The 27,568-nt window shown below is 32.6% G+C and overlaps 3 protein-coding genes across 5 annotated transcripts; 2 read left to right on the forward strand and 1 right to left on the reverse strand.

The window, feature by feature from the left end:
- Window positions 1-3,531: 3,531 nt before the first annotated feature.
- LOC129284772 (glycine-rich RNA-binding protein RZ1C) lies at window positions 3,532-8,931 on the reverse strand. Of its 3 annotated transcripts, none has more exons than XM_054920251.1 (4): window positions 8,768-8,931; window positions 8,460-8,594; window positions 4,517-4,989; window positions 3,532-4,062 (listed from the first exon to the last, which is right to left on the reverse strand). In XM_054920251.1, exons 2-4 carry the CDS (start codon window positions 8,568-8,570, stop codon window positions 3,828-3,830), a joined length of 819 nt encoding a protein of 272 aa, XP_054776226.1. In that variant the 5' UTR covers window positions 8,571-8,594; window positions 8,768-8,931; the 3' UTR covers window positions 3,532-3,827. The 3 variants fall into 3 exon arrangements, with proteins under 3 accessions (XP_054776226.1, XP_054776217.1, XP_054776234.1); XM_054920242.1 differs by having other exon boundaries at window positions 3,532-4,068; window positions 8,768-8,927; XM_054920259.1 differs by lacking the exon at window positions 8,768-8,931 and adding an exon at window positions 5,543-7,538 and having other exon boundaries at window positions 3,532-4,068; window positions 8,460-8,595.
- Window positions 8,932-18,346: 9,415 nt separating this feature from the next.
- LOC129320895 (probable cysteine protease RD19D) lies at window positions 18,347-19,945 on the forward strand. The gene is made up of 4 exons (XM_054966567.1): window positions 18,347-18,811; window positions 19,060-19,179; window positions 19,272-19,515; window positions 19,604-19,945. The coding sequence occupies exons 1-4, from the start codon at window positions 18,347-18,349 to the stop codon at window positions 19,900-19,902; spliced, it is 1,128 nt and encodes a 375-aa protein (XP_054822542.1). The 3' UTR covers window positions 19,903-19,945.
- A 1,005-nt stretch (window positions 19,946-20,950) lies between these two features.
- On the forward strand, window positions 20,951-27,120 carry LOC129305680 (serine carboxypeptidase-like). The gene is made up of 9 exons (XM_054945649.1): window positions 20,951-21,345; window positions 21,722-21,890; window positions 24,831-24,950; window positions 25,035-25,178; window positions 25,252-25,405; window positions 25,516-25,604; window positions 26,098-26,356; window positions 26,472-26,605; window positions 26,801-27,120. The coding sequence occupies exons 1-9, from the start codon at window positions 21,014-21,016 to the stop codon at window positions 26,927-26,929; spliced, it is 1,530 nt and encodes a 509-aa protein (XP_054801624.1). The 5' UTR covers window positions 20,951-21,013; the 3' UTR covers window positions 26,930-27,120.
- Window positions 27,121-27,568: the final 448 nt, after the last annotated feature.

A 27,568-nucleotide genomic window follows, 5' to 3' on the forward strand; every position in this document is an offset into this window, starting at 1 on the left:
ATAAGTTTTCAAAATTGCTCTATGATTTGATATTTGGATGCAACACGGGAGGATACTATTTTTAAATGGGAATAGGAATTGTAGATGTTGATGGAAATAATTGCAGATAACAATGGTTACCTAATTTTTAAATGCAAAAGCACAACAGTAATTATAGGTTGTAATAGGAATAGTATTCAATAAGATTGGATGATGATGATCATCAGTTGGCAGTAAAAATATTAATTACAATTATTCTAAAAAAATATATTGAAATTTTTGATCATATTTTCAAGAAATGAAAAAATCAAATTCCAAAATTAAGGCATTGTATGCGCTAATTAAATGCACATAGTATTTTTTCAAACGCAACCTTAAGGAAATAATAACTTACTTCTACAAAATTAATCATCCAGCATCCATCACAAGAGGAAAACAAGAAGCTGACATGGCTTCATGATATGCTGGTACGTGTGTTTGGGAATCCAGATTTTATATATAATGAATCATTAATTATGGGTAATAATAGGAACGATAAGTTTTCACAATTGCTCTCCGATTTGATATTTAGATGCAACACGGGAGGATAATATTTTTAAATGGGAATAGGAATTGTTGATATTGATGGAAATAATTGCAGATAACAATGGTTACCTAATTTTTAAATGCAAAAGTACAATAGTAATTATACGTTGTAATAGAAATAATATTCAATGTGATTGGATGGTGATGATCAGTTGGTAGGAAAAATATTAATTACAATTATTCTAAAAAAGTAGATTGAAATTTTTGATCATATTTTCAATAAATGAAAAAATCAAATTTCAAAATTAAGGCATTGTATGCGTTAATTAAATGCATGCAGTATATTTTTAAATATAACCTTAAGGAAATAATAATTTATTTCTACAAAGTTAATCATCCAGCATCTACGTGTCATCACAAGAGGAAAATAGGGAGTTGACATGATTTCATAATATGGGATGTGTACTTGGAAATCCTGATTTTATATACATATAGATGTCCTCTCCATTTATCATTACCAATTTACCAGTTATTCTTAACTAGTTCATAAAACTAACACAATATAGTTACTGTCCCCAAGACATTTTAATTTTTTTTCAAATATATTCTTCACTAAATACAGTTAACGCTTTAAATAGGAAATGAATTAAATTAATAGAAATTAAGTAATTTTTATTTGCTTGGAACATTTTGTAAAACACTTTATAAATTGAAATATAAAAGTTTAAAAAAATACAGCTACCTTATAATAAGTATACGAGGGAGAGAATTGTTTTTGAGTTGTAACAGAAGTTTGCTCAGGTATTTAAAAGAAAAAGAAAAGCAGCTTCCATGTATTTTTATTTTGTGTGTGTGTGTGTGTGTGTGTAACTTTAATACTTAAAAACGTGAAAGACGACTGTTTACCCCAAGTTCTTTATTCTCAATTTTGACGTCATGCTCTATGCTCATGCATTTTTTTTTTTTAATATCAACCAAACTTATATTAAGAGAAAACGGTTAATACATGAAAATTTAAGTTTCGTTTGGTTATTAAAAAAATGAAATAAAATTAATCTAAAAAATTAATATAAAAATAAACTAAATAACTCTTTCTCCTCATAGCAAATATGAAAAAACTCATTGATATATATTATAAAGTGAGAATCACCATACCCTCTAAAAATTTCATGAATCATAATTTCTAATCTCATGAATTAAATTACTCTAATCTTTATAAATTTGGTTGACTATTTTTTTTTATTATCTCATTTTTACTTTTATTTTTTTAATTTATTCTGTTTCATTTATTTTTAATAACCAAACGGGATCTAAGGTATCTAAAGTCTGAAGAAATGAGGCAGACAAATCAAAATACATAAACATTAGGACATAAACAAACATCAGGATTCGACCAATACCATCGTGTATTGCCAATGAAACCTCTCCTTGCAAGGATTCTCCGCAATTACATAAGTATTGAAAATGAAGCAACGTTGGAATGCATCCTCAAAGGACTGCAATGTTGCTTGGAAGAGTAACATCTTCCACCAAATAAATAGCAATACTTCTATCAACAATGAGATGGTAGTCTGAAAAGCATAACATACAATCCATGGCAATGAGTAACAAGGTGAAAGGCATATGAGTTGGAGAAAGTTACATAAATGATTGAAGTCCAATCTAATCTCAAAAGCCCATTGATGCAGCTCTACTTGTTGGACTTCTAAGTGGCTGCAAGAAAATTTAGAAGCCCAATGTAATATCATGTAAAATGGTGGAGCTTTTTGGTTGAAGCTCTGAATGAATACAATAATGAAATTGCGCTTTAAGTATATTAATCTTTGAGGATTAAGAGACTTAGATGGTGTTTGTTTTTTGTTTTTGTACACAAAAAAAATTAAAATATTTTAGTAAGTGTTTTTCATTTAATTATTTTTAAAACTGTTTTCATTTGTTGTTTTTAAAAACAAGAAAAATAAAATGAAAACTTTAAGTTGTTTTCATTTTATTTTTCTTGTTTTTAAAATATAATAAGTTTGATTACTGAAAATTATAGTTACCTTGACTAATTTTTAATATTAATCACAACCATTAAATATCTATAACTATTACTATCAATCCATTTTTTAATTTTAAATCTGTTTTTTAATTGACATAACCCAATGTATTTTTATTTTATTTTGTTTTAAAAATAATTTTAAAAACTATATTATAAAACAGTTTTTAAAAATAAAAAATAAAAACAGAAATCAAACAAGCCCTTAAACGACTTGCAAGCATCCTCTATCATACTTTGACTGCTTCCTGTGCTAATTGAAAAATCATAACCCTGTATCGCAAGCCGTTTAATCCTTATAAAAATAATATCACATAATGATTGTCGCTTCCTGGCTAATGCCATTTGCTCTTACTTTGTTGCGGTTCAAGCAAGGCAAGATATTTCTTGCAAAGTAACCGCATGGCATAAATCAAGAGTTCACTAATTCTGCAATTTTGTAGGGAAAAAAATTTACAATTTATCCTCGCACAAACCTACCAGATAAACGTACTTTTTTTTAGAAAAATATAATGATAAGTCTATGTACTTCAATTGATTTGTTTTTAATTTTAATAATTTTATTTTGTTGTTTCCAATCCCTTTAAATTAATTTGTCTACGACGTTGGTCAATTTTAAAAAAGCACGCAAGGGCCATGGTTTAACACGGATAAATTTTATTTTACTTGTATTTAATTCTGTTAGCCCCTTGAGTAACATGAACTAATCCTCACATTCATCTCACATTTTATCTAAGCCACAAATAAAATAAAGCTTTTTTTCTATTTACCTTTTATTTTTAATCATATCTGGTCAATTTATTTACATGTCATCAGCATATTTTTACTGTATCAACAAAGGGTTAACAGAGTAGTAACAAAATTACCTCTAACAATATCAGCTCACGGTCTTGATATACATTTTTAAAACTATACGTTATAAACCGATCAAACCAAAGGGAATGGAAATAATGAAATAAAAAAACAATTAAGAACCAAAAACAAAAACATAATCAAAATACGATTACATTAAGCAACTTTATATAAATGTGATCACCAGCATTAAGCAGGCATGATATGTGCAATTAGCAACCTTGAAAAAGGGAGTTGCCCCTCCTCTTAAAACACAGCCGATAAATGCGTCCACTAGGATATATAAGCATAAGCTCCGAAAAGCGTAGAATAAAACCTAACAAATACTGAAATCTATGGAACTCAATGTTCAGAGTCATCAACGCTCAATGGAAAAAAGAGTCCCTATTGCAGCATCTCTATTTCAACATCTGGTTGACACAGTAAGAAACAATCAGTAGCGGTCAAACGAAGACGGACGACCACCCCGGCTTGGACGGTCATAAGGACCACCACGTCTGCCGCCCCTAAAACTCCTTCCTTGATCTCGTGCTGGTACTCCACTTCCGTACCTATCATTACTTCTTGCACTGCCATACCTGTCATAGGCTCTATCTTTCCCATAACTATTTTGTGGGTAACGGTCTGAACCACCATACGAGTCATTTGCAAACCGATCTCCGCTAGCCCTGTACCTATACCGTTTTAGTAAAGCTTTAGCAATAGGGATGCATGTATAGAACTCATATGTCATGCGATTATGTATATGCTTATGCAATCATGGTATTTCAAAATGCCACATTATCAAAAGGGAGATACCAAGGGAAAATTTGTTAAATGTTGAATGTACTGAGGTTTGAAAACTATGGAAAAATGCAACATTATCAAAAGGGAGATACCAAAGGAAAAATTGTTAAATTTGATGGGATTAGTGATCCTGGGTAATTCCAAGTTCTTGTTTCTCTTTTGTCTTGTTTTGTTTTTTTTTTTTCCTAAAGGTCCTGTCTTTGGTCATTTCTTTTCCTCCTGTAATTTTTAACCTCTAAGGCATTGAGTAATATATAGTGACAGTTTTATTCCCAAAAAAAAACTATGGAAAAAGTATCAAAGCAGGCAGCAAATAAAGTGTGGTAACTTGCATACCTGTCACTATAATAGTGATCACGGTTGCCATATTTGTTATCTCGGCTGTCAAAGCGTTCCCTGTCTCCAAAACGTCCTCCATCATAACGATCATCAATGAATCGATCACGTTCACCAAGGCGATCCCCATGTCCACCAGCACCTCCAAACCTAGGTCGTGAAGAAAGTGAACCCCCACCACGACCTCCCCCTGCCAGAGGGCAATCTCGGGCCCAGTGGCCAGGTCGCCCGCATTTGAAGCAGTCATCCTGTCCGACCCTGCCTCCCACCCCATAGTTTCCTCTGCCACCTGATGAGTAACCATGATCTAGGTCATCTGACCCCATCTTGGGCTGCGCCCTGTTGACAGAGATAATGCGGTCACCAATTTCCCGTCCATGCATTTCCTTGATTGCATCCTCCATTCCCCTACGATCTGCAAATGTGATAAACCCAAATCCACGTGGACGACCTGTGTCCCTTTCCAACATGATCTACAGGTTGAACCAGCAAAGAATTTCATGCCAAGCAATAGCAGTGTGTGCAACTAATGCTAATAAATTCAATGACATTTACGATAGCAAACAACCCCAGTGCAGGCAAAATCATGTTGAAAATATGCTAGTTAAGTACAACTTTCAACAGTTGCTGAATATAAACACAATTATTTGGGCAGGTAAAATTAGATAAGAAACACAGCAAATAACTGGAATGTTGGTCAAAACTGCATAAATTAATAGCAAATCTGGAGCTAGAGCTACTCTAATTATATATAGATTTATAGCACTGAAACTAAAAATTAAGAAATAAAAAGTTGCTAGTTGCCACATAACCTCCTACTCAATATCACTATATTTGAAATAAACATCATATTATTTGATGCCCCATTCAAAATAGAATGAGGTGTATACAAAGATGAGCAAACCCTAATTGCAGAATGTTGTCTGTCGGAGAGTTAATTTCAGTATTTTACCTAAAAGGATAATTCAGTGAAAAGTGACGTGCTGGAATCATTTAACAAGAAGAAATCGTAGTCAGACGACTTACTTTGAGTCATGGTGACAAAGCACTGGAAGAATATTCATAGAGCTAAGCAATTCAATTCATCCAAAACCCATAATTGTGCGACACCAAAATACCTCATACAACAATTACTTCCCCAATCCGGGCAACAATTTCATCACATTCCATAGCAGTTCAGAACTTCATTGATTGATGGACCTTTAAACAGTCTCTCAATGCAAAATAATAACATCCGACTTACACAATCAGAATCTGTGTTATAATGGGCACTATTATTTTCCCACTTGAAAACAGGAAAGTATAAACAATGGGTAGCCAAAAAATAACAACAAATCATCAAAAACCCAAAGGTTTCTTCCATTCCTGCAGTCGGCATTCACTCTGTCCCAAATCCAATTTTATAATAAATATCACATGGGATATCTCAAAACAAAATATCTCTGGCAGCAATCAAGTTTCCGAAATTCAGAATTGGCAACAATCAAGACAGGTGCAATATTGACTATATTAGCTCTGAGGATCATTCCTTTTCTCAGTATGAAATTCTTCTTCCTTCTTCACTTAGTTAACTCAAAGGGAAGGCAATCTTATGCAGCAATAATCTTTGAGTAAATGTGAGACAAAAGTGTAACGTTCAGAGTTTTTCATTCTGGTGGATTATATGCCTAACATGTAGGTAGTTCTTCTGCCTCTTTACTGACTTAGCATACCAGCAAGGTGACAGAAAAATCAGTCTTATGTGGGAGCCAGGTAAAAAACAGTGACAAAAGCAGCAGCACTCAAAATCAAAAACCCCTCTGACCAGTTAACTATATTCAAACATTGAAATCAATCGCATTCAACCTCCAGCACTTTAAGCATCCAAAGGACCTGTGACAATTAGGAACCTCTTGATGGTCAAACGCAGTACCCACAGGTCCTCAATTGAGCCTCTGTGACATCAACTCTTCCAGGCTAGAGAAAATTTCTGATTAAATGTGTTTTAGGTTCCATTGAGAAAGTATTATAAACTCTCCAAGTTGTGGAAAGATCAGGTTCCTCAACTGAATTCGAACATATAAAACTTCGAACTGGCACAAAAAACCACCAACTGATCTACATAGCATCACACAATCCTAGCACCTTTTGAAAGGTCCTATGGAAAAGATTTCACTAAGCAAATTTATGGCCAACCATTCAGCTGTTAGAAACAAACAGCATAGCTCCCAGACATTATCTCTGGTCACATTAGCCAGCAGGGAATCCATATCTCAATCAAACGCATGGAGCAGAGATGCCACCTTAAATCCAGAGATCACTAAAAATGTAATTTCACCAGAACTCTCGTGTGCGTGTAAGTTGGCATATCTGCTGCCCCTGCCTCTATAATTAGTAATCAAACATATTGGAAGCAGTGCTTGTAACATTTATATATATATATATATATATATGGAGAAACTAAACTGACAGAAAAGCTAGAAGCATCAAATGATACTTTAACTTCTGTTCTGACTCTCTATGATCTAATTAAATTTTTATCAAACATTAAAACTGGGTCTAGAGCTAAAAAGAGAAATATTCAGCACAAGAAGTGCTTGTATCAAAGTAATCATCACTGCCACATAATAGTGACCGATGGAGGCCAATGTACAGACAAGGAATTGATTTCTTTTGATTGGAAAGGGGAAAACAATTCCTTATGCAAAAGAGATATATATCGCTCAATTGAACAAATTCAATCACAGTTCCACTTCAACAGCACAAAATCCAGGCATGCTCTAATATAAAACTTGTCCACTGATCAGCATAGTCTAACCGCCCAAGCCATTCCCATTATAATGAATTTACTTATGAATCTCAAACTTGGCACCTATCACTCATAAGAAGTCCCTTTGACAAACACCAAACAGGTCAGTCTGATTTTCTTAAAATTCTTCCATGCACCAATTTCACATATCCAAAACCACATTTATATTCAGCTTGAACTTCACCATAATAAGAATTAATGTGAATGCTGCCTGTACGTAAGTGTGAGTGCTGGCTGTATCATAGTTTCCCAAAAAAGAAAAGAAAGAATTAATTACATGAAGACAAAATTCAGTGTTGGAGATAAATTTATAAAACATGTAAAACCATAGATTTTTTTAAAAAAAATATTAAAAATATCAGTTACAAGTAGACAAAAGACAGCAATAATGTTCCGGTCCGTGCGATGGCACAAGTTTACTCTATAGATGACATTATGACTAGTGGAATATTACAATGAGACATCCACGAGTAAAGTAATCATGAGCCCTTGCAAAGTTTCGCATGAAAAAACAAATTTTTAAGGCTATTATCCATCCAAAAAAGTGCTGCTGTTGCATCAAATCAACTTTAAGAAAAATATAACATTAAAACTTTAAAATTCATGGAAGATCTACTAAATCATGCGTTACACTTGTTACTTCTAGTAATGAAAAAAACCGGGGCACAAACAGGGACCTCTCATCATCAATCATAGGCAAAGAGCAATACTTTCTCCTCCATGTTCACATGCTACTATAAATTAAAATAATTTCAAAAAGAATTTTTCAATAATTCGCAGCTGCGACTAAAGGAAACCGAGTTACGGAAATGAAGAACACAGCAACATGCAATTTTATCAAGAATCTTTGGTTTAGACTTCAGATAGATTAATTTTCTTTATGTCTGTTACTCTTACTTAATCATTTTCGCACGCCATACAATTAGCAGGCGCTCATGCATAGTCGTTCTCTTTCTTTCAATGCTGAATTAACAGAATGACACGGAACTGCAAATCTCACATTGTCCTACTAGAGAAATTATTCCAATTTCACCATTGCTAACTAGTACAGCCACAATAGCAATTACAAAGGAAGATAAACACATGAATTACCTATTGCCCATTTTTCTGAACAACCAAACATGACGGAAAAACAAAATTCAACGAATATGGTACCTGGCATTCAATAACTTTCCCGCAACGACTAAAGGCATGCTCGAGCTGACGCTCCGTTACGTCCCAAGACAAGCCTCCCACAAATATACGGTTTTCTTCTTTCCCCGCCATCGCCACTTTTCTCTCACTCTAAATCTGGGAAAACCAAACCACGAAGACGAATTTCTAGAAATCAAAAGCATCCAAACTAAAAAACCAACCAATTAAACCGAATCCTAAGGAATGAGAAATACGTGTAAATTTTAGCGGAAAGTGATTTACAGGAAAATCCTCTGAGAGTATAAAAATATGAAGACCATGATGCTTACCCTTGTCGGCGAGCCCGTGATAAAGAGATTGAAGTGCGTTTCTGGAGAATACAACTGGGAATATATTTAGGGTTTTCGAACGAACACCTCCCGATTAATGGAATCCGCAGCTTTTCTAGCGCACGGCTGAGTTAGGGGTGCTGCTCCCGAGAGGGTAAAAATCGTCCAAATCACTAAGGCGCTTGAAAATATAGGAAAAATCGCTTTCCTGCAGAATAAATCATACATCATTTATTTATAAATTATTTTTAATATATTTTATTAATAATAAAAAAATATTAAAATTTATTAACTTATTTTTAACATTTTTTATTAAAAAATTTATTAATTTTATCTTAAAATTTAATAAATTATTAATGTTATCGCTTTTAAATATATATATATTTTAATAATATATTTTTTTATAATATTTAATAAAAAATAAAAAAATTGATTAAAAATTTTAATGACGTGGTTCATTTTATAAATAAAATTAAAAAAAAATATTATTAATAATATGAAAAGTTATTAATATTAATGAAAGAATAAATAATTATTATTAATTAACATTTATAATTTACAAATTCATAATTAATGCAATTTATTATATTTTTTTCAGTTCTATTGATTAAAACATATAATACCATAAGACATTAATGTAATTTTTATTATTATATTAAAAGTTCTTAAAACCTAACCTCCGCTCAAATTTCCCTCACCTTACTGTTTTTCTTTTTTTGGACCAGCAATTCACCTTACTATTTAAACTTTCCTTACGTGAAAATTTATATTCTCTTTGTTTAAAAATATAAAATATTTTTTAAGGAGTTAAATATTTAAAAATATAAATATTTTTAATTTTTTAAGGTATAATTATTATCTTTTTTTTTAAAGCGTCCCTATTGATAATGACTTTATATTTATTATTAGATATTTAATATGGATAAATATGAAAAGATAAAATTAATTAAAAAGTAGGTAAATATTTCATTGAGGTGAAATTTGATTAAAAATATCTTACATTATTAAAAAGTAGGTAAATATTTTATTAAGGTGAAATTTAGTATTGTATCTTAAGCCAGCAGGGAGGCAGCATTGCCGCTCAGATAACTTGCCATTGGATTACACAATTTATGTTTTTCCTTTAATAGTTAACTTTATTATATTTTTACAATAATTTAATAACTTCTTCCCTGCTAATTAGTGAATTTTTTCTTGTTTTTTTAAGTAATCAATTTAATATTTACAATCCAGTACATGGCTGGTATCCTAGACATCATACTTACATTAAGGTGCCAATACTACTAAAGCAACTAGCTAGCCACCACTACCAAAAAAATTATACATAGCTGTTACTTCCTCCATTCAAAAAATATATAATATTTTTAATCAAATTTTATCTCTCAATCAAATAATTAATTATTTTTTAATTAATTTTATCTTTTTATATTTACTCCTATTAAACACCCTGTAATAAATATAAAATTATTATTAATAAGGGTACTTTTAAAAAAAAGTAATGATTATATTTTAAAAAACTAAAAATGCTTTATATTTTTAAATATTTAATTTTTTTAAAAAAAAATATTTTATATTTTTAAAAGAAGTATTAAAAAAACCAATATATAATCGAAGCGGCATTGGTGAACTAATGTTGTTTCTAATTTAAAAACTGAACAGACGTGCCGCAGTTGTTCAGTTTTCGATCGTCTTTTCCTCTGCTGGCTTTGCTCTCTCTCTCTCCCACACAGTAAAAGCTTCCATATTTGAGTCACGCGTCTGTCATTTGCCGCACATTGTGTCGTCATATCCTTGCCGTGCCGTACTCGCCTTTCCGCGTTCCTTCTGTTTCAAAGCGCTGTTGCTCCTCCTCTTTCTCCCTGCATCTCTTTAATCGTTGTTGTCATCGTCTCTTTGGTCCACTGGTGCGCCTCCACTTACCTCCTCCTGCTTCCCTATCCTTCCATTGTCGTTAAAATATTCTTTTTTATCTTTTTGTTTTTGGTTTGATGCTTCAATTTTTTTAATGGATGATTTCTTCTTCCTTCTTCTTACATTGTTGAAGTTGTTAAGGTTTTTGAATTCCACTTTCTTCAACTGTCAACTCCAAGTAAGTTTAATCTTTAGTTTTTCTAATTTTCCATTAACTTGTGAAATACATATTAGATGGGTATTTGTGATTTTAATTTTAATTTATTATAATTATTTTCTTTGGAATGTTGCTTATTTTCATTTGTTGCTGAATGATATTTGTAACTGTTGAAATTTTAGGATGTCTAATTTTAAGGGACACTTTGTCAATTTTTTTAAAATTTTTATAATACTTAAATTTTATAATACTTGAGAGTTTGATTAGAACTTCATTGTTGACGAGATTTGAAATGATTTGATTTTTTATAATTTTATAAAGCTTATATTTTGGTATTGTGATTGATTTGTTTCTAATATATATTTATAATTGTTGTTGGATATTTCTATTTGTTGTTGAGTTTATTTGTTATTGAGTTTATAGTGTTCCATTTTATGAGTGTTGAAATTTTGGGAAGTCATTTTTTTAATGGAAAACTCTGTCAAAATTTTTAAATTAAGTTAAGAAATTTTTGAATATAACTTTTTTATGTTGATTAATTAGGTAGTTAAACAAGGAATTGCAGTTGGATGAATGCTAGAAGAACAAGTGAAGAATATAATAACATGGTTGAATATTTTCTTGAATTTGCTAAAAGACATGTTCCTCGTAAAAATGGATTATATTTTTATTCATGTGTAAAATGTGTAAATGAGAGTCGACTAGGTATTAATGAAATAAGAAAGCACTTGCTTTGTGATGAGATAAATTTAAGGTATAAAAAATGGGCATGGTGAAACTGAATGATTGGGTTCTATGTTCCAAGAGAATGAAGTAGGTGAGAATGCCTAAGATGATGAATAGAAGATATGATCCCTGATATTGAAATGAAATCCTTTACACAAGCATATGCATACAAGAGTTTACAAAGCGATGCAGAGTAGCCTTTTGTATTTGGGGTATAAATAATATACACATTTGATAAGTGTGTTAAGATTGGTTAACTTAAAAGCAAGATATGGGTAGATCGATACAAGTTTTATTTAGTTGCTTGAATTGTTGGGAGATATGTTTCCCAATGGTAATGTGCTTATTATGAGGCTAAAAAAATCTTGTGATCAATGGGTATGCAATATAAAAAATATACAATTGTCCTAATGATTGTATATTGTACAAAAATGAGTATGCAAAAGTGTCCAAAATATAGGATGTCATGATGCAAAGTAAATAAGGATGTAAGTAGTGATGATAATGAGAATGGATTACCCTTGAAGGTGCCATAGTATCTTCTAATAATATCAGAATTTGAGCATTTGTTTTCTAATGCTAAGGATGTAAAGAACTTGATATGATTATTTTGATAAGATAATATCTGATGGTAAAATTTAGCAGTTGACTGATTCTCCTTCTCAATGGAAGACAATAGATCAAAAATTTCTTAATTTTGGTAGCGTGCTAAGAAACCTTCAATTTGGATTCTGTACTGATAGAATTAATCCTTTTGGTAATCTCAGCAACACACAGTATGTGGCCAATTTTCTTGGTTATTTACAATTTACCTCATGAGTTGAGTATGAAATGTAAGTATATAATGTTAACCATGATGATCTTAAGACCAAAACAACATAAAAATGATATCAATGTCTATTTGGCACCCTTGATTGAGGATTTAAAGATGATGTGGGAGGAGGGTATCAATATTTTTTATGCTTATTGACAGCAATCCTTTAAACTATATGCCATAATATTTTGCACAATAAATGACTTTCTTAGATATGAAAATTTTTTTGGGTACAATGTCAAGGGACATAAAACATGTCTTATTTATGAAGAAGGCACACATACTTATCATCTGAAGTACTAAAAGAAGACGATCTACCTTGATCATAGAAGATTTTTTGATTGGTACCATCCTTATTATAGATTAAAAAAAGCTTTTAACGACTCACAAGAACATGATTTTACTCCCAAATCATTAATTAGGGAACAAGTTTACAAATGGGTGAAGAAGATTAATGTAACCTATAGTAAGAATTAAAAGATTGCAATTGAGAAGAATTTGTTAAAAAAGAAGTCTATTTTCTTTTGTCTTTCATGTTGGTGGTGTCTTGATATGATACATGTAAAGAAAACTATTTGTGATGGTCTTGTAGGTACACTTCTGCACATTAATGAAAAGACTAAGGATGGAATTAATACTAGACTAGATTTGGCAGAGATGAAAATAAGAGAATGATTATTTGCACAATAAGAAAAGGAAAAGAGGACTTATTTGCCCCTAGAAGCCCACATACTTTCAAAAAAGGAGAAAGTAAGCCTTAATGGGTATTTACATGGTATTAAAGTGCTATAAAGATATCCTTCTAATGTGAAAAATCTTGTGTCGATAAAAGATTTGAAGTTAATAAGCTTGAAGTTTCATGATTGCTATGTATTGATGTAACAGTTATTACTGATGGCTATTTAAGGCATATTGAAAGATGATGTGAGGCATGTAATTACAAGGCTGTATAGTTTCTTTAATTCTATTTGCAGCAAAGTTATTAACTCTGATGAGTTCAATGAATCAAAAAATGAATGTTATATCATTTTGTGTTAATTAGATATGTACTTTCCTCCAACTTTTTTATATTATGGTACATTTAATTATTTACTTAGTGAGGAAATAATCTCCATAATCTTGTTTATCTTAGATGAATGTACTCATTTAAGCATTACATGAAAATATTAAAGGATATTTGAAGAATCCATATCGTCTTGAAGCCTCAATTGTTAAAAGATATATTGTTGAAGAGACCTTTGAGTTTTATACCACATACCTAAATGGGCTAAAGGTTGTTGGAGTTCCTAAATATCACCATGAGGAGACTATTCTCACAAGTAAGGGAACACAGGTGTCAAAGTGAAGAGTATGTGCCGTGAAGAGATGTTGCAAGCTCATCTTTACATCTTAAATAAAATAGAAGAAGTCTAATGTTACTTAAATGCTCACAAATAGATGTTGAAGGACAAAAACTCAAAAAAGAATGATATGCAACTAGCAAATGAGCACAACAAGACATTTATCAAGTGTTTTGAAGAAAAGGTTCACAACAAACCTAATGTCTTTTATACGATAAAATATTAATTGAGGGGCCTCATTTGAGGTTGTGTGCTAGGGCAAGTTTGATATAAATAGGTATTCATTATATACGAAAGCCCAATATGAAAAAAGTATTGTGCAGAATAGTAAAGTGATAGTGGTGACTAAAACTTAGCATTTTTTTAGTTCGAAAAATAAAAACCTAAAATGGGTACCAATGACCTATTATGAAACTATTGAAGAGATTTGGGAGATTAATTGCACCAAATACAAAATTGTTGTTTTCAAATATAAGTAAGCTCATATAGGAGTAGCATCTAGATAGACAAGATTGTTGGATTTACTTTAATAGATCTTGATAGGGTGGGTCACACTAATGAGCTCTTCATTTTAGCAAATTAAGCAAAACAGGTGTTTTATTGTGACCAATCTAACAAATAGTTGTATATTATTCTTTAAGGCAAAAAAATAAATTGTTGAAGTGGATAGTGATGATGACTCTAGTTTTGATCTTGACGAGACCTCATTTTTCATAACAAATTTACTTCAATTAAGTGTAGTGGATGAAATAGATAATGACTATGCTATTAGAGATTATCGTTGTGAAGGAATTTGGAAGAGTGAATAAAGTAATAGTTTTTTATTTGGTTTATTATTTTATTTTATTTTATTTCGTATATATTTGTTCTTGCCTTTTTACTTCTATTTTTATATTTCTGATCCATCTCACCTTGTTGTTTCCAACAGCCATATGTGTATGTGCGGAAGGTTTTGGAGGAGGTAATAACACTACTAGTTCACTTGGTAAGAATGGGGTAGAGGCCCTACAAAATTAAGAGAGTTAGCCATACATCATGAGACTATAGGGAGGTTACATATTGAACTTAGTTCAGATTTAGTTTTACTTGGTGTTGAGGGAGATCGATTTATCAACTTCATTGGCATTCATACTTGTGGCAAGATTACTGTTCTATGTAAGGATTGAAAAGAAGTATCACAAGCTATTAAGGATCAAGTTTAGGAAGAAATTTTAGTAAGTACTTTTAACTTTAGAACTATTATTTTTATAGTATTTTTTAAAAACATTTAATTTACTTAAAACTTAATTAATTTATAGCTAACTTATGATATTCTTGTTACCCTTGAGATGGAGAAGCATTGGTTAAAGGATGTTTGTGAGCGTTGAAAGGATTTTTAAATCAACATTGACTATAAAGTATATCTGTACAAATGGGAAGAAAGCAAGTCAGGATCTATGTTAAGGGTACAATTTTCTTGATCAAGATATAAGGAGATAGTTTGTGGCATCTCAGAGTGACCTTGGACTTCAAGTAATAAGTCGTCACTTTTTATTTAAAGTTGTTTAATATAATTTCATTGATTTAATTTTTTTTCATTTTCACAAAAATTAAGTACTGCAACTATAACGATATAAACATAAAATGAATATCCCCATTACATGTCTTATCGAGAATATAGGGAAGTTGATGGAGGAATATAAGAAGAAAATGAAGGAAGTAGCAAAACGAACCTCCTCTATATTGTTTAGCCCCCACCTCACCCAACTTACCATAGAAAATGGAAGGCTAAGAGGATGAAGAAAAGGGAGTATATCACTTCAGAGGTTGCTACAGTTACGAAAGGGATTGTAAGTAGTTAAATTTATGATTAACTGTTAGGTCAAGCTGCTAAACCAGCACAAGCACATGTTGACATTCATAAGCTGATCATATATATGAATTTATGTTTGAGTCATGAATTTGATTTGATTTCTAAAACTTTCTTTAATCTAGCTGTACCTGATAAGTTGTTTGGGATTTGAATATGTGTAGATTTTGAAATGAAAATAACATTTTATTTATATTTGAAATGAAATGAATATGTGCAGGTTTGATATTTTCACAATGCCTAGTACCTTGTTCAAATGTTTTATTTATAGATGATAATGATGATAGGGATTTAGATTTAGATTGAAAAATATTCTAATTAATATAGTCTTTTAAATATGTGGTGCTTAATTTCTTGAAGATTATGAGAATCTTGATTTGTTTTATTTTGAATTTTAAAATATTTTAATTAATTTATAATGTTTAATTTTATTTTAAATTTTTTAAAAATAAGGCCTATGGGCCTAATCCTGAGCCATTCAAATAAAATTTAGGCCTCAATAAATGAGAAACCGAGCTTATGGGCTTAGGGTCGAGCCTGTATGAGCATGAGCTAAGCCCTTATGGGCCAAGCCTGCTCGTTTTCCAACTCTATTTATTTAATTATTTATATAACTCTTCTGATGTTAATAGGAACCTAAAGATGTTGAGAAATTTTCTTGTCTAGCAACATTACATTAAATTTGCAAGAATATGACATAAGCCGTTAATATTAAAATGCCATTAGGGGTCGTGGGTTTTAAAACATAATATGTTTTTCCAATTGACAAAAAAAACCTTCTGAAGTTCTTAACTTTAAAGGAGCTGGATATCTTATTTGCCAAATTAGAAATCTTGTAATTTTTCTATTCACTTTTCTCTATTTTATCTAGTTTTCTTTCATAGCACTAATATTTTGACTACATTTCAATAACAGGCACCTTTATAATGTTTACTATGAAATGAGGAACAAAAAAGGAAAAATTCAAATTTCTATGCTTGGAAGCTTTGTAGGGGAAGAACAATGCGATACATTAGAGGAAGACATACATGATGAATCATGTGGTAGATACAAAGTTATAATGTTATCTAGTGTCGATTATTGATGGGCAAGTATTTTTTTTATTCATATCTATATATTTATAAAGGTTTTTCATGTTACTTTATACACATTAATAATTTTTTTTATGTTGTAGATATCATTGATCACTTTTTGTTCCTTACCCTTCTTAAGCTTTAGTATATTGGTTTTGTTTCTTGGAAATAAACCAAGTGATGAGATTAAATAGATTTTCAATAAGTAAGTAAGTTTATTTTTGTAAAACATTATTTCTTATTATATTTATACTTTTTAATATTTTTCATTTATAATTAATAATAGAATGCTTCAAATATATTATATGTCAACTGGATTATGTAAGGAAGAAATAACGATTTGTTAGATTCACTTGAAGATGAGTATAAACACTTAGCTTCTATCTTTAATCATCATACACATGTTAGTTTAATTCTAACTTTTTATTTATTTTCAATGTCATAAACAACTATGACAAACAGAATGTAGGTATTATATTATTCATTATATGTATAAAATAGTTGAAGTGGGAAGTACCACAAAATTGCATAAAATATTTATTTGATTTTGTAATTTTAATTTAAATTCTTTCACTTAACATCTTGTAATGTTATTTTGATTGATTTTATTCTTTAAATTTTTGATAATTTGGAGCCCTATAATGATAAGAAGATTGATAGTATTTGAGAAAACTTGACTTATTAAATTCTCCAAGAGTACTTTTCAATATGATAGGGTGCCAATTGATAGTTGAAAATATATATAGATTGATTAGTATAGAAATATTATGCTAGTTATGTATATGCGTTTAATTTACTGTATAATAACTGAATTTGTTGGCTAGTTGACTGTTTATATTTGCTAAATATTTTGTATAATTTACTTGTTTAAGTTTTGAATGTATTGAAAAACAAATTATATATTAAAAAAATACAACCAATGTGAAAAATTCTATTTTTAACAATAGAATTTTTCCCAACCCTTTTAATCCACATAAAAAAATTTAAAATAATCGATGTAAAAAGGCATCCCACAATAATATTATATATATGTGTATGTATATATATTTATATATATATTGTCCTGTAAGATCTTCACCGAGAGACAAGAGTCTGTTCCTTTTTGATATAAGATCCCAACAAAGTTTCGTAATATAATAATATGACTTATTGTTTTTTAACAATTTTTATTGAAAAAATATATAAAATACATGAATATTTATATATATATATATATATATAGTATAATTCAGTACATTATCCGCACTGCAGCATAAACATTTTCTTTTTTGTTATACAAACATAAATATTTTCTACTACATATTATATTACATAATCTCGGAGAGGTGTGGCGTTATTACTTTTGCCCTTAAATCATTGCTATCATTTGGCCTTGCATTTACATTTTGTGCATGTGACAAACTAAATTACAAGAGTTAGTGACATGGAGTGTATGTTTTGCCGAGTTTTCAATAATAAAAATCTCCATATTTCCCACTGTCCACGTGTTGCTTTGCATGTCAAGCAATATCATCGGCCACCTCCACTATATGCTTCTGCAACCTTTCCAAACTCACCTCCATTTACATTAATACCCTCGATACTAATCCTGACCACTGCGTCCTCTTCTGAGGTCAAATGTGTCATTTCACATCCACGAGAATCTCCCTTTATGCCCAGGAAACCCAAGCTGAAGATTTGCCATTGCATGCAGAACAGCACTAGGAGATATGGTGAATCCAGGCCTAGATGTCAAGCGCAGGGCACGTGCTTCCATCTTCCTCTTCGTTCTCACGCTGTCCGCGTTGCTCCTCGGAGGTGAAGGGAAGCTCAGTCTCAGAGACAAGGATATTATCGGCGCCGAGAATAAGTTCCGAATTTTCATGGAAACTTACGAGAAGAGTTACTCCAGCAGAGAGGAGTACCTCCACCGCCTCAGGATTTTCGCCGACAACTTGATCAGAGCGGCGGAGCACCAGGCCCTAGACCCGACCGCGGTTCACGGCGTCACGCCCTTCTCTGATCTGTCGCCAGAGGAGTTCGAGCAGCTTTATACCGGTCTCAAAAGCGGATCTGGGATCAATGGGATCACCGATGGCCAAACCGGGGGTGAAGCACCGCCCTTGGATGTTGAAGATCTTCCGGAGAGCTTTGACTGGAGAGAAAAAGGGGCTGTTACTGAAGTTAAGATGCAGGTAAAGCAAAATATTTACTACATATATATATATATATATATATTTAAATTAGCTGTACTATTATATCCGAGTTGCTATATGCTGAATAATTACACACATGTATACACCTTTATATATATATATATATATAAATTTTCTGAACTAGACTGAGCATCACTTAGGAGGAGAAATTAAAACATACACTAGGTAAGTCATAGAGAAGATTCAGAAGTGATACATCATCGCCATAATATATCTACTCGGTGCAGGGTGCATGTGGATCATGCTGGGCTTTCAGCACAACAGGAGCTTTAGAAGGAGCCAATTTTATTGCAACCGGGAAGCTTCTGAGTCTGAGTGAGCAGCAGCTTGTAGACTGTGACAACAAGGTGGGTGTGTGCGTGTGTGGGAACACGATCGAGATCATAAAAAAGCCATGCATGGTGCTGATTATATTTGTTGATGTCATGTATATATATAGTGTGACGTAAGAGACAAGACAGAGTGCGACCAAGGGTGCAGAGGAGGTCTGATGACAAATGCGTATAGCTACTTGATGGAGGCAGGTGGGTTGGAAGAAGAGAGTTCTTATCCCTACACTGGAAGACAAGGCCAATGCAAGTTCGATCCACACAAAGTAGCCGTCAGAGTCTCCAACTTCACCAACATCCCCATGGACGAGTCCCAAATCGCCGCTTACTTAGTCCATCACGGCCCTCTTTCCAGTAAGCCTCATACTCGTTTCATATTGGCGGACAAAGGAATATTTGTATATGGATGATGATGATAGTAAATCGATTGATGATTGTGCAGTGGGAATAAATTCAGTGTTCATGCAAACATACATAGGGGGAGTGTCGTGCCCTCTTATATGCAGCAGGAGAAGGTTGAACCACGGGGTGTTGCTGGTTGGGTATGGAGCCAAAGGGTTCTCTATTCTGAGACTGAAGAACAAGCCGTATTGGATCATCAAGAATTCATGGGGCAAAAAATGGGGTGAGCACGGTTATTACCGGCTGTGCCGCGGCCACGCCATGTGCGGCGTCAACACCATGGTCTCCGCCGCAATGGTCCCTCATATCCACCCTACTCAATCTCATTCTTCCTATTAGCTTGAACGCAGGTCTTAGTTTATAGTCAGGTTTTTTAGGCATGTACGTGTGCAGGGCCGTTTCCTTTTATATATTATATATAGCTGGCTATAGTTGGCAGTTTATTACGATTGAGATCTGTTTTAAGTTTTCTGTGACATAAATATGTACCAAAAGAATACAGATTTTTTCTAGATTAAGATCTTGCCAAGTGACACAGAGAAGAGGTGCGTACTTGAAAATTGGCGCTGAGCACCTGTTAGGTTAACTATTGGTATGATTAGTAGGATGAATCCTATTGAGTGTAAAAGATGGTATATATGAAGAAACTGCACGAAACGTTAATTATACTTTTTCCAATTTGCTCGGAAGCGTAGATATGTCTAAAACCATTAGGCCCAAGAAATATTCAACGTAGGATTAAAATAATTACACAAAAAATATTTATAAATAATCATCCTTCTTATTGTATAGGATTGGGATTATTCAATTATTAGTTTGTAATTTGTTGGCCAAGAAAATTAGTTTGTAATTTAAGTTCTATTATTTATAATCGAGTCTTTATCATTAAAATATTTTGCTGCGTATTTGAATTAATCATGCATTATTATCTACTGTTATAACTTTTTATTAACATAGATTATTCATATTTAAAATATTGAAATGATATATATGTGTGTGTGTGTGTGATCTGTTACATTAATAAATCAATTTTAACAAAATAGTGACACGATTTTCATATACTAGAGATGTCTGAACTTAATTAAAAATTTTAAATTATAAAAAAAACAATTCAATAGTAAAAATATAGTAATTTTCAAATATTTCTGGTGGCAAAAACAGAGATAAGAAATGTCAACTTGTTTTTTTTTATTGGAATAAAATAAAATAGAAGCAGCTATTAACTGAAAAAGCAATGTCCCTATCGACCGTCGTGGCCCACACCCTGAACTTACGTGACGTGGCTCTTTCACTCCCAGGGGAAGTGCGAACACACGAACACTCTCCCACCCTCGCTCTTTATATGTGTGTGTGTATATATATATATATGTATGTATGTATATGTACATGCCCTCAAAGGACTCGTTTCTCTAGAGTCTAGACGAAACCCTACGCAACAAATCAGGCCAAAATGGGGCTCTCTTCGTCAATCTTCCTCTCTTCGCTTCTTGTGTTCCTTTTATCCTTTTCACCATCATCGTCTGCGAAGATACGCGATGATCTTCGCCAGGTGCAGTCCGATTTTCCGTCGGTTCAGGCGAAGAAGCTCATCAGACAGCTCAATTTGGCCCCTGATGTGGATGTCAACATCGTGCGCAGTGGGAATTCTTCGGTCGAAGCCAAGAAGATCGTTGAGAGGCCCCTCAGATTCCCCAATTTAGTGGCTTCTGAGTCTGGGGTTTCTGTTGAGGACTTGGGTCATCATGCTGGCTATTACACGATTGAGCATTCTCATGCAGCTAAGTATGGTTTTTATTCTTTTTTATCGGATGATTGCAGATTATTGTACGCATGTTGGGCTGGAATGTGTAAATTTGGCTATCGTTTTTCCCCATTTTATTGTTTAAACTAGAAAATGCCCGGTAGGATGCAGGGGATTGAATGAAAAAATATTGTGAAAAAGTGATAAAGAAATAATTGAATTAAAAACAAGCAATTGTGGTCCCATGGCACTCTTAAAATCACTGTTGCAGGAACGGTGAATTTTTTTTTTTTCATATTTTACTATAGAATTAGAGTAGATGATCAGGATATTCTTGTCGCAAAGCAAGAAAACTTTTTTATCTTTTTTATCCTTTGTATATTGTTTTTATTTCTAACTGTGAGTTGTATCTGGCAGGATGTTCTACTTCTTCTTTGAATCTCGCAACAGCAAGCGGGATCCTTTTGTGCTTTGGTTAACTGGAGGACCTGGGTGTAGCAGTGAATTGGCGATGTTTTATGAAAATGGCCCTTTCAAAATTGCTGACAACATGTCCCTTTTGTGGAACGAGTATGGTTGGGACCAGGTATTTTTTATTTTCTGAGTTATTGTGCTTGAATTATCCTTCTTTTGGAGTCCTTGTATAGTATGCATTGTGCTTGTGCTGGGTTAAGGGTATGGGCATGAATTATGTGAATTCAAGTTTTTCTCCCTGTATATCAATATGCCCCCCCCCCACACACACACAATTTGTTTTATATATATAACAAGCTAGAAGAAAGCAAGCTTCTCTATTTAAAAGCCGTGGCAAATAGAAAAACGTCTTTTTTTTTTTTGGGTATTACCATCTTATTGAATGAAGCGTTGAAGTTACTATGAGATTATTGCATCGATGCTTTGCAGTCAATCAGAGGAACTTAAAACAAACTGACAATTGATTGAACTTATTTTTTATGCATGCTTTTAGCTGGAAGGAGTGACTAGGTGAGTGTAAGTAACAGCTTATTATCTGTGGTGCACCTTCAGCTGGAAGGAGTGATATGGTCCTCTTATGAGGAGAAGTTAAGAAAGTTATGAGTGAAGCTTGTTTTAAAGTATTTGAAGAGTTTTACAAGGGTTTTGGGACAAAGAATGGAAAACAAAAAATTTATAAGATCCTTAAAGAGTAGGGAAAGAAAATTAAGAAATTTAGAACAGGTACTATGTATGAAAGATGAAAAGGAAGAGTTTTGATTACATATGGTTATATTAAATGCAGATGGGAGACCTACTTTTATAAAATTTTCAATGATGGAGGGGGTTTGTCTAGCAACTTAAAGGATTTAGTAACTCATGAATGAGAATAGAATTTGTCATTCTATCAAAGGATGTGCGAAAATGAGGTAAAGGAAGCTATTAAGAAAATGACAAATGGTACAACTAATGGATCTAATTGTATTTCTATTGAATTATGAAAATGTGTAGGTGATGAGAGGGTGCGGTGGCTAAGTTATTTAATGAGATTTTACGGTCCAAAAAAAATGCCTTACGAAGAGAGGAGAAGCTCCTTAGTTCCTATTTACGTTTAGAATTATGTAAATTATCGAGGGATTAGATTTATGAGTCATACAATGAAATTGTGAGAAAGAGTGATTTGGCATGCTTTGAGATTGGAGATTGATATTTTTGAGAATTAAGTTGGCTTTATGTAGGGAAGGGCGACTACAGAAGCAATTTATCTATTAAGGGGATTAATAGAAAAGTATCAAAGTGAAGGTAAAGATTTATACATGATTTTCATTGATTTGGGAAAAACTTGTGACCATGTATTGAGAGAAGTACTTTGGAAAGTTTAAGAAAAGAAAGGAGTCTGGGTTGCCTATATTAGAGCCATACAAGATATGTATGAAGGGGCAACAATTAGTATAAAAACATTTGATGGTAAAACAAAGGACTTTCCTTTAAGGACTAACTACATCAGGGATTATCTTGGAGCCCTTATTTGTTTAATCTAGTACTAGATATTTTGACTTAGGATGTTTGAGAAGAAATCTTTTAGTACGCGTTTTTGGCGGATGATATAGTTCTTATTGTGGAGATAAAAAAAGAGATTAGCTACAAATTTGAGTTACGGAGGAGGATTTTAGAATCGAAGGGTTTTTGCCTGAGTAAGAGTAAGACGGAATGTTTACATTGTAATTTTAATAAGATGTTAGTCAATAGTAATTTAGAGGTGAGATTGAGAGATAAGATTATACCTCAAGTAAAAAAGTTTAGATATTTGAAAATTATTATTCAATATGTTTGGGAAATTAATGAGGATGTTGTATATAGGATACAAATGAGGTGGTATAATTGAAGAAAGGGTAAAGGAGTTATTTGTAATTGAAAAGCATCTAATAAACTTAAAGGAAAGTTTTATTGAGTTGCTATAAGACTAGTTATGTTATGTGGCAGTAAATATTGTGCTTTAAAGGTATAAGAAAAGCATAAAGTTAGAATGGTAGAGATGAGAATGTTGAGACGGATGTGCGAGCATACACAAAAAGATAAAAATCGAAATGAGTGTATATAAAAAAAAGTAGGCGTGACATCTATTGAGGGGGAAATAGTAGGAAATCATTTGAGATAATTTGGATATATACAAAGAAGGCTATAGGAGGCATCGGTGAAGAGATTGAAATGGATAGTCATGAATTCTATAAACAGAGGTAGAGGATGACCAAAAAAATATTTATGAAAATTAGAACGAGTTCTTTTAATTAATAATATTTCTAAAAACTTGATTGATAATCAAGTGCAATGGTGTTGTGTAATTTATGTAGCCAGTCCCGCGTAGTGGGAGAAGGCTTGTTGTTGCTATTGTATGAATTTGATTTCTAGCATTGCTTCTTTCATAAGAATTTTATTTTCTTATATTTTAGATTGGAACTCATCTGTAATATATAATTTAAAAAAAGCTAAATTATACATAATTCTTTGAATTTCAGGTTATGTCAGATAACCTTTCTAATGTCTAAAAATTCTATAATAGACCCCCATTAACTCTTATATTCCTGCAATTAATTCATTTCAATGATAGAATATATTATAACAGAAGGTTATCTGCATATGACTTAAGGTTTTAAAGGGGGTTATTTACGCATCACCCAAAATTTGGAGGGGCTATCTAGACAAAAAGAAGAAGAAGTTTAAGGGGTCTATAACATATTATGATTCGTTAGTAAAATAATGAAATAATTGACAATAGGGGGAGTTTACACAAATTTGATAGTTTAGGAGGTTTTTTTGCCAAGATTTGAGGGTCAAGGGGTTTATTTGTATATAGTCTTAAATTTATGGGAGTTTTGTATAGTTTAACCTTAAAAGATCGTTTAGTCATTTTTGTCTATGGAGATGGTAGTTTCGTGAAGTGTCTTTGAAAGTAAGAAGATTTGATAGATATTTTCACTGGAATAACCGTGTCAAGTAGCAACTTCATTCTGTGGTGCTCTTTTTTCTGCTTAATTTATGTACTGAAGCTAACACGTTCCTTGGTGATATGCAGGTTTCTAACCTTCTGTATGTTGACCAACCAATTGGAACCGGCTTTAGTTACAGCACTGATAAGCGTGACATTCGGCATAATGAAGAGGGTGTTAGCAATGACCTTTATGACTTTTTGCAGGTTCTTGTATTTGCTGTAAATGTTAGTTTTTTACTTGGCCAAGTCATACCAATGTTATATTGACTCCCCTTTGCAAAATTGCAGGCCTTCTTTGCCAAGCATCCCCAATTTCAAGATAATGAATTTTACATTACGGGTGAATCCTATGCAGGGCACTATATTCCTGCTCTTGCAGCTCGAGTCCATAAGGGAAACAAGGCTAAAGAAGGAATTCATATAAATCTGAAGGTTTGTCACATAACCCTTCAAATGAAATTGAAAGGTAGAATAACCTGCTCATCTTATATACTTGGTTTAACAGGGATTTGCCATTGGTAATGGGCTTACTGATCCAGCAATTCAGTATCAAGCCTATCCAGATTATGCACTAGACATGGGCATAATTGAGAAAGCTACTCATGACCGCCTCAACAAGGTGCTGGTTCCTGCCTGTGAATTGGGAATCAAGCTATGTGGTAATTTTTGTGTGACGTTATCCCCTTCTCTTATCTTTATGAACATTGACTTCCCTGTCATGATTGTGTTTTTAGAGTCTTCTCGTTAATACTTCTCTTAATCCTTTCAGGCACTGATGGCACAGTCTCATGCTTGGCTTCATATTTTGTTTGTAATGTCATATTCAGTGACATCATGTTACATGCTGGTGATGCAAATGTGAGTAAAAATTACTCTCCTTTCTGTGTGGTTGATATGCCTGTGATGTTTAACTTAAGGAGTCAATAATACTGACTGTCTCTAAAGAAGCATAAGTTCGCCGGCAGGGGCTAAAGAATAACTATCAATGAACTTAAACCCCCTTGAATGAAAGTGCATTGAGCATGATGCATTAGCAAAACACAGGCACCCTATGTGTTGTGCTGAAATTTACATAAGAATGAAACCAGCAAAGCAAAAACTCTGAGATTTGACCTATTTTTGCAAAAAAGCTCAAAACATGTCGAAGAATCACTCAACGAAAAATTTTATTTGTTGAGAAATATCTTGAATAATATTATCATCCTTTATTAGAATTAGGGGATTTAGTTTTTAAGTTCTTGAATTGCCAGAGCCCAAAATGCAATTTTTTCTCCTTTGGCAACTAGATTCTGATGTGTTGAAGGACCATGGGCAAATTCAAAATTTTAACCAGCATTTATTTATACTGCAGTACTATGACATCAGAAAGAAATGCGTGGGAAGTCTTTGCTATGATTTTTCAAAGATGGAGAAATTTCTGAATCTAGAATCTGTTCGGAATGCTCTAGGGGTTGGGGATATTGGTTTTGTGTCTTGTAGCCCAACAGTTTATCAGGCTATGATCATGGATTGGATGAGAAATCTTGAAGCTGGTATTCCTGCTCTACTTGAGGATGGAATCAATTTGCTTATTTACGCTGGAGAGTACGATCTTATATGCAATTGGCTGGGTACCTAACCAATCAGAGCTTATTTCAAATTTTTTATCTGCTCGGAAGTTTAATATTTCACATTTAAGAGCATGAATTGATGGACATGGCCTGTGGGCATTATTTCAATGAGCAGGTAACTCGAGATGGGTTCATGCCATGGAATGGTCTGGTCAGAAAGAGTTTGTAGCCTCAACTGAAGTTTCATTTGTTGTTGATGGCTCAGAAGCTGGATTGTTGAAGAGTCATGGACCTTTAAGTTTCCTCAAGGTTTGTCATTCCTTCATTTCTCTTTTCACGCACCCGTTTGAGGTGTGATGATAATAATAATAGTCTTAAATACAAAGTATTGCATGTGCTGTGGAAATATCTACTTGATTGCTCTACAGTTGTTTGCACGTTGATGGAAAATACTGATTCAGTTGGCATATTATGCGTTACCAAAAAAAAAAAAAAAACAAACAGGTTCGTGATGCGGGTCACATGGTTCCAATGGATCAGCCTAAGGCTTCATTAGAGATGCTGAAGAGGTGGACTCAGGGAACCCTTTCCGAAGCTGGTGCTCATCTGGGAAAATTGGTTGCGGAGATGTGATATCTTTTGTTGCCTCATTAGTCTTAGCAAAAAGGTATAGAAGCAATGAAACAAAAAGCAAATGTTGGGACTGATTAGTATGTGCAATAAGTAATACATGTATATATGATACTTGTATTATGTAATATCGGAGTTTTCATATCCAAAAGTACTCTTTGCTAGTTTAGATAATAGTGGAACCTTACACAGAATATTGGTAAGCTTATGTGTCATACAGAAAAAACTTGGATTTTTCATGCCCAAAAACACACTTTACTGAGATCTTGAAAAATGATTAAGTCTTTAGTCTTGGTAACTTTTTTTTTTTTTTACCAAACTTTAGTCTTGATAACTAGTGTGTTATGAAGGAAAAACACAGAAAATACATAAAATTTTCCAAAAATATAATTAAATAAATGATTATGCCCATAAAAATAGATAACTCAATAAGAAGAAATAATTATTATATGATAACAAATGAGAGAAATATTTATCTGAGTTCTTCTTTTTTGTTTTTTTGGCTCAGTCAGGGCTCTTCATTCCTCTTTATTTGAGTTTGCTCCGGGTTATCTTTGTGATAATCCTTTAGTAAGGAATGGGTTACTCGCTTCGGTTGTTTTGTTATTTTCCTTTCTCTAGTTATATTTCCTACTTTCAGGT

The sequence above is a fragment of the Prosopis cineraria genome, unplaced genomic scaffold, assembly GCF_029017545.1.
Source record: "Prosopis cineraria cultivar Desert tree isolate PC_DT_omini unplaced genomic scaffold, ASM2901754v1 PC1, whole genome shotgun sequence".
Classification (NCBI taxonomy): domain Eukaryota; kingdom Viridiplantae; phylum Streptophyta; class Magnoliopsida; order Fabales; family Fabaceae; genus Prosopis; species Prosopis cineraria.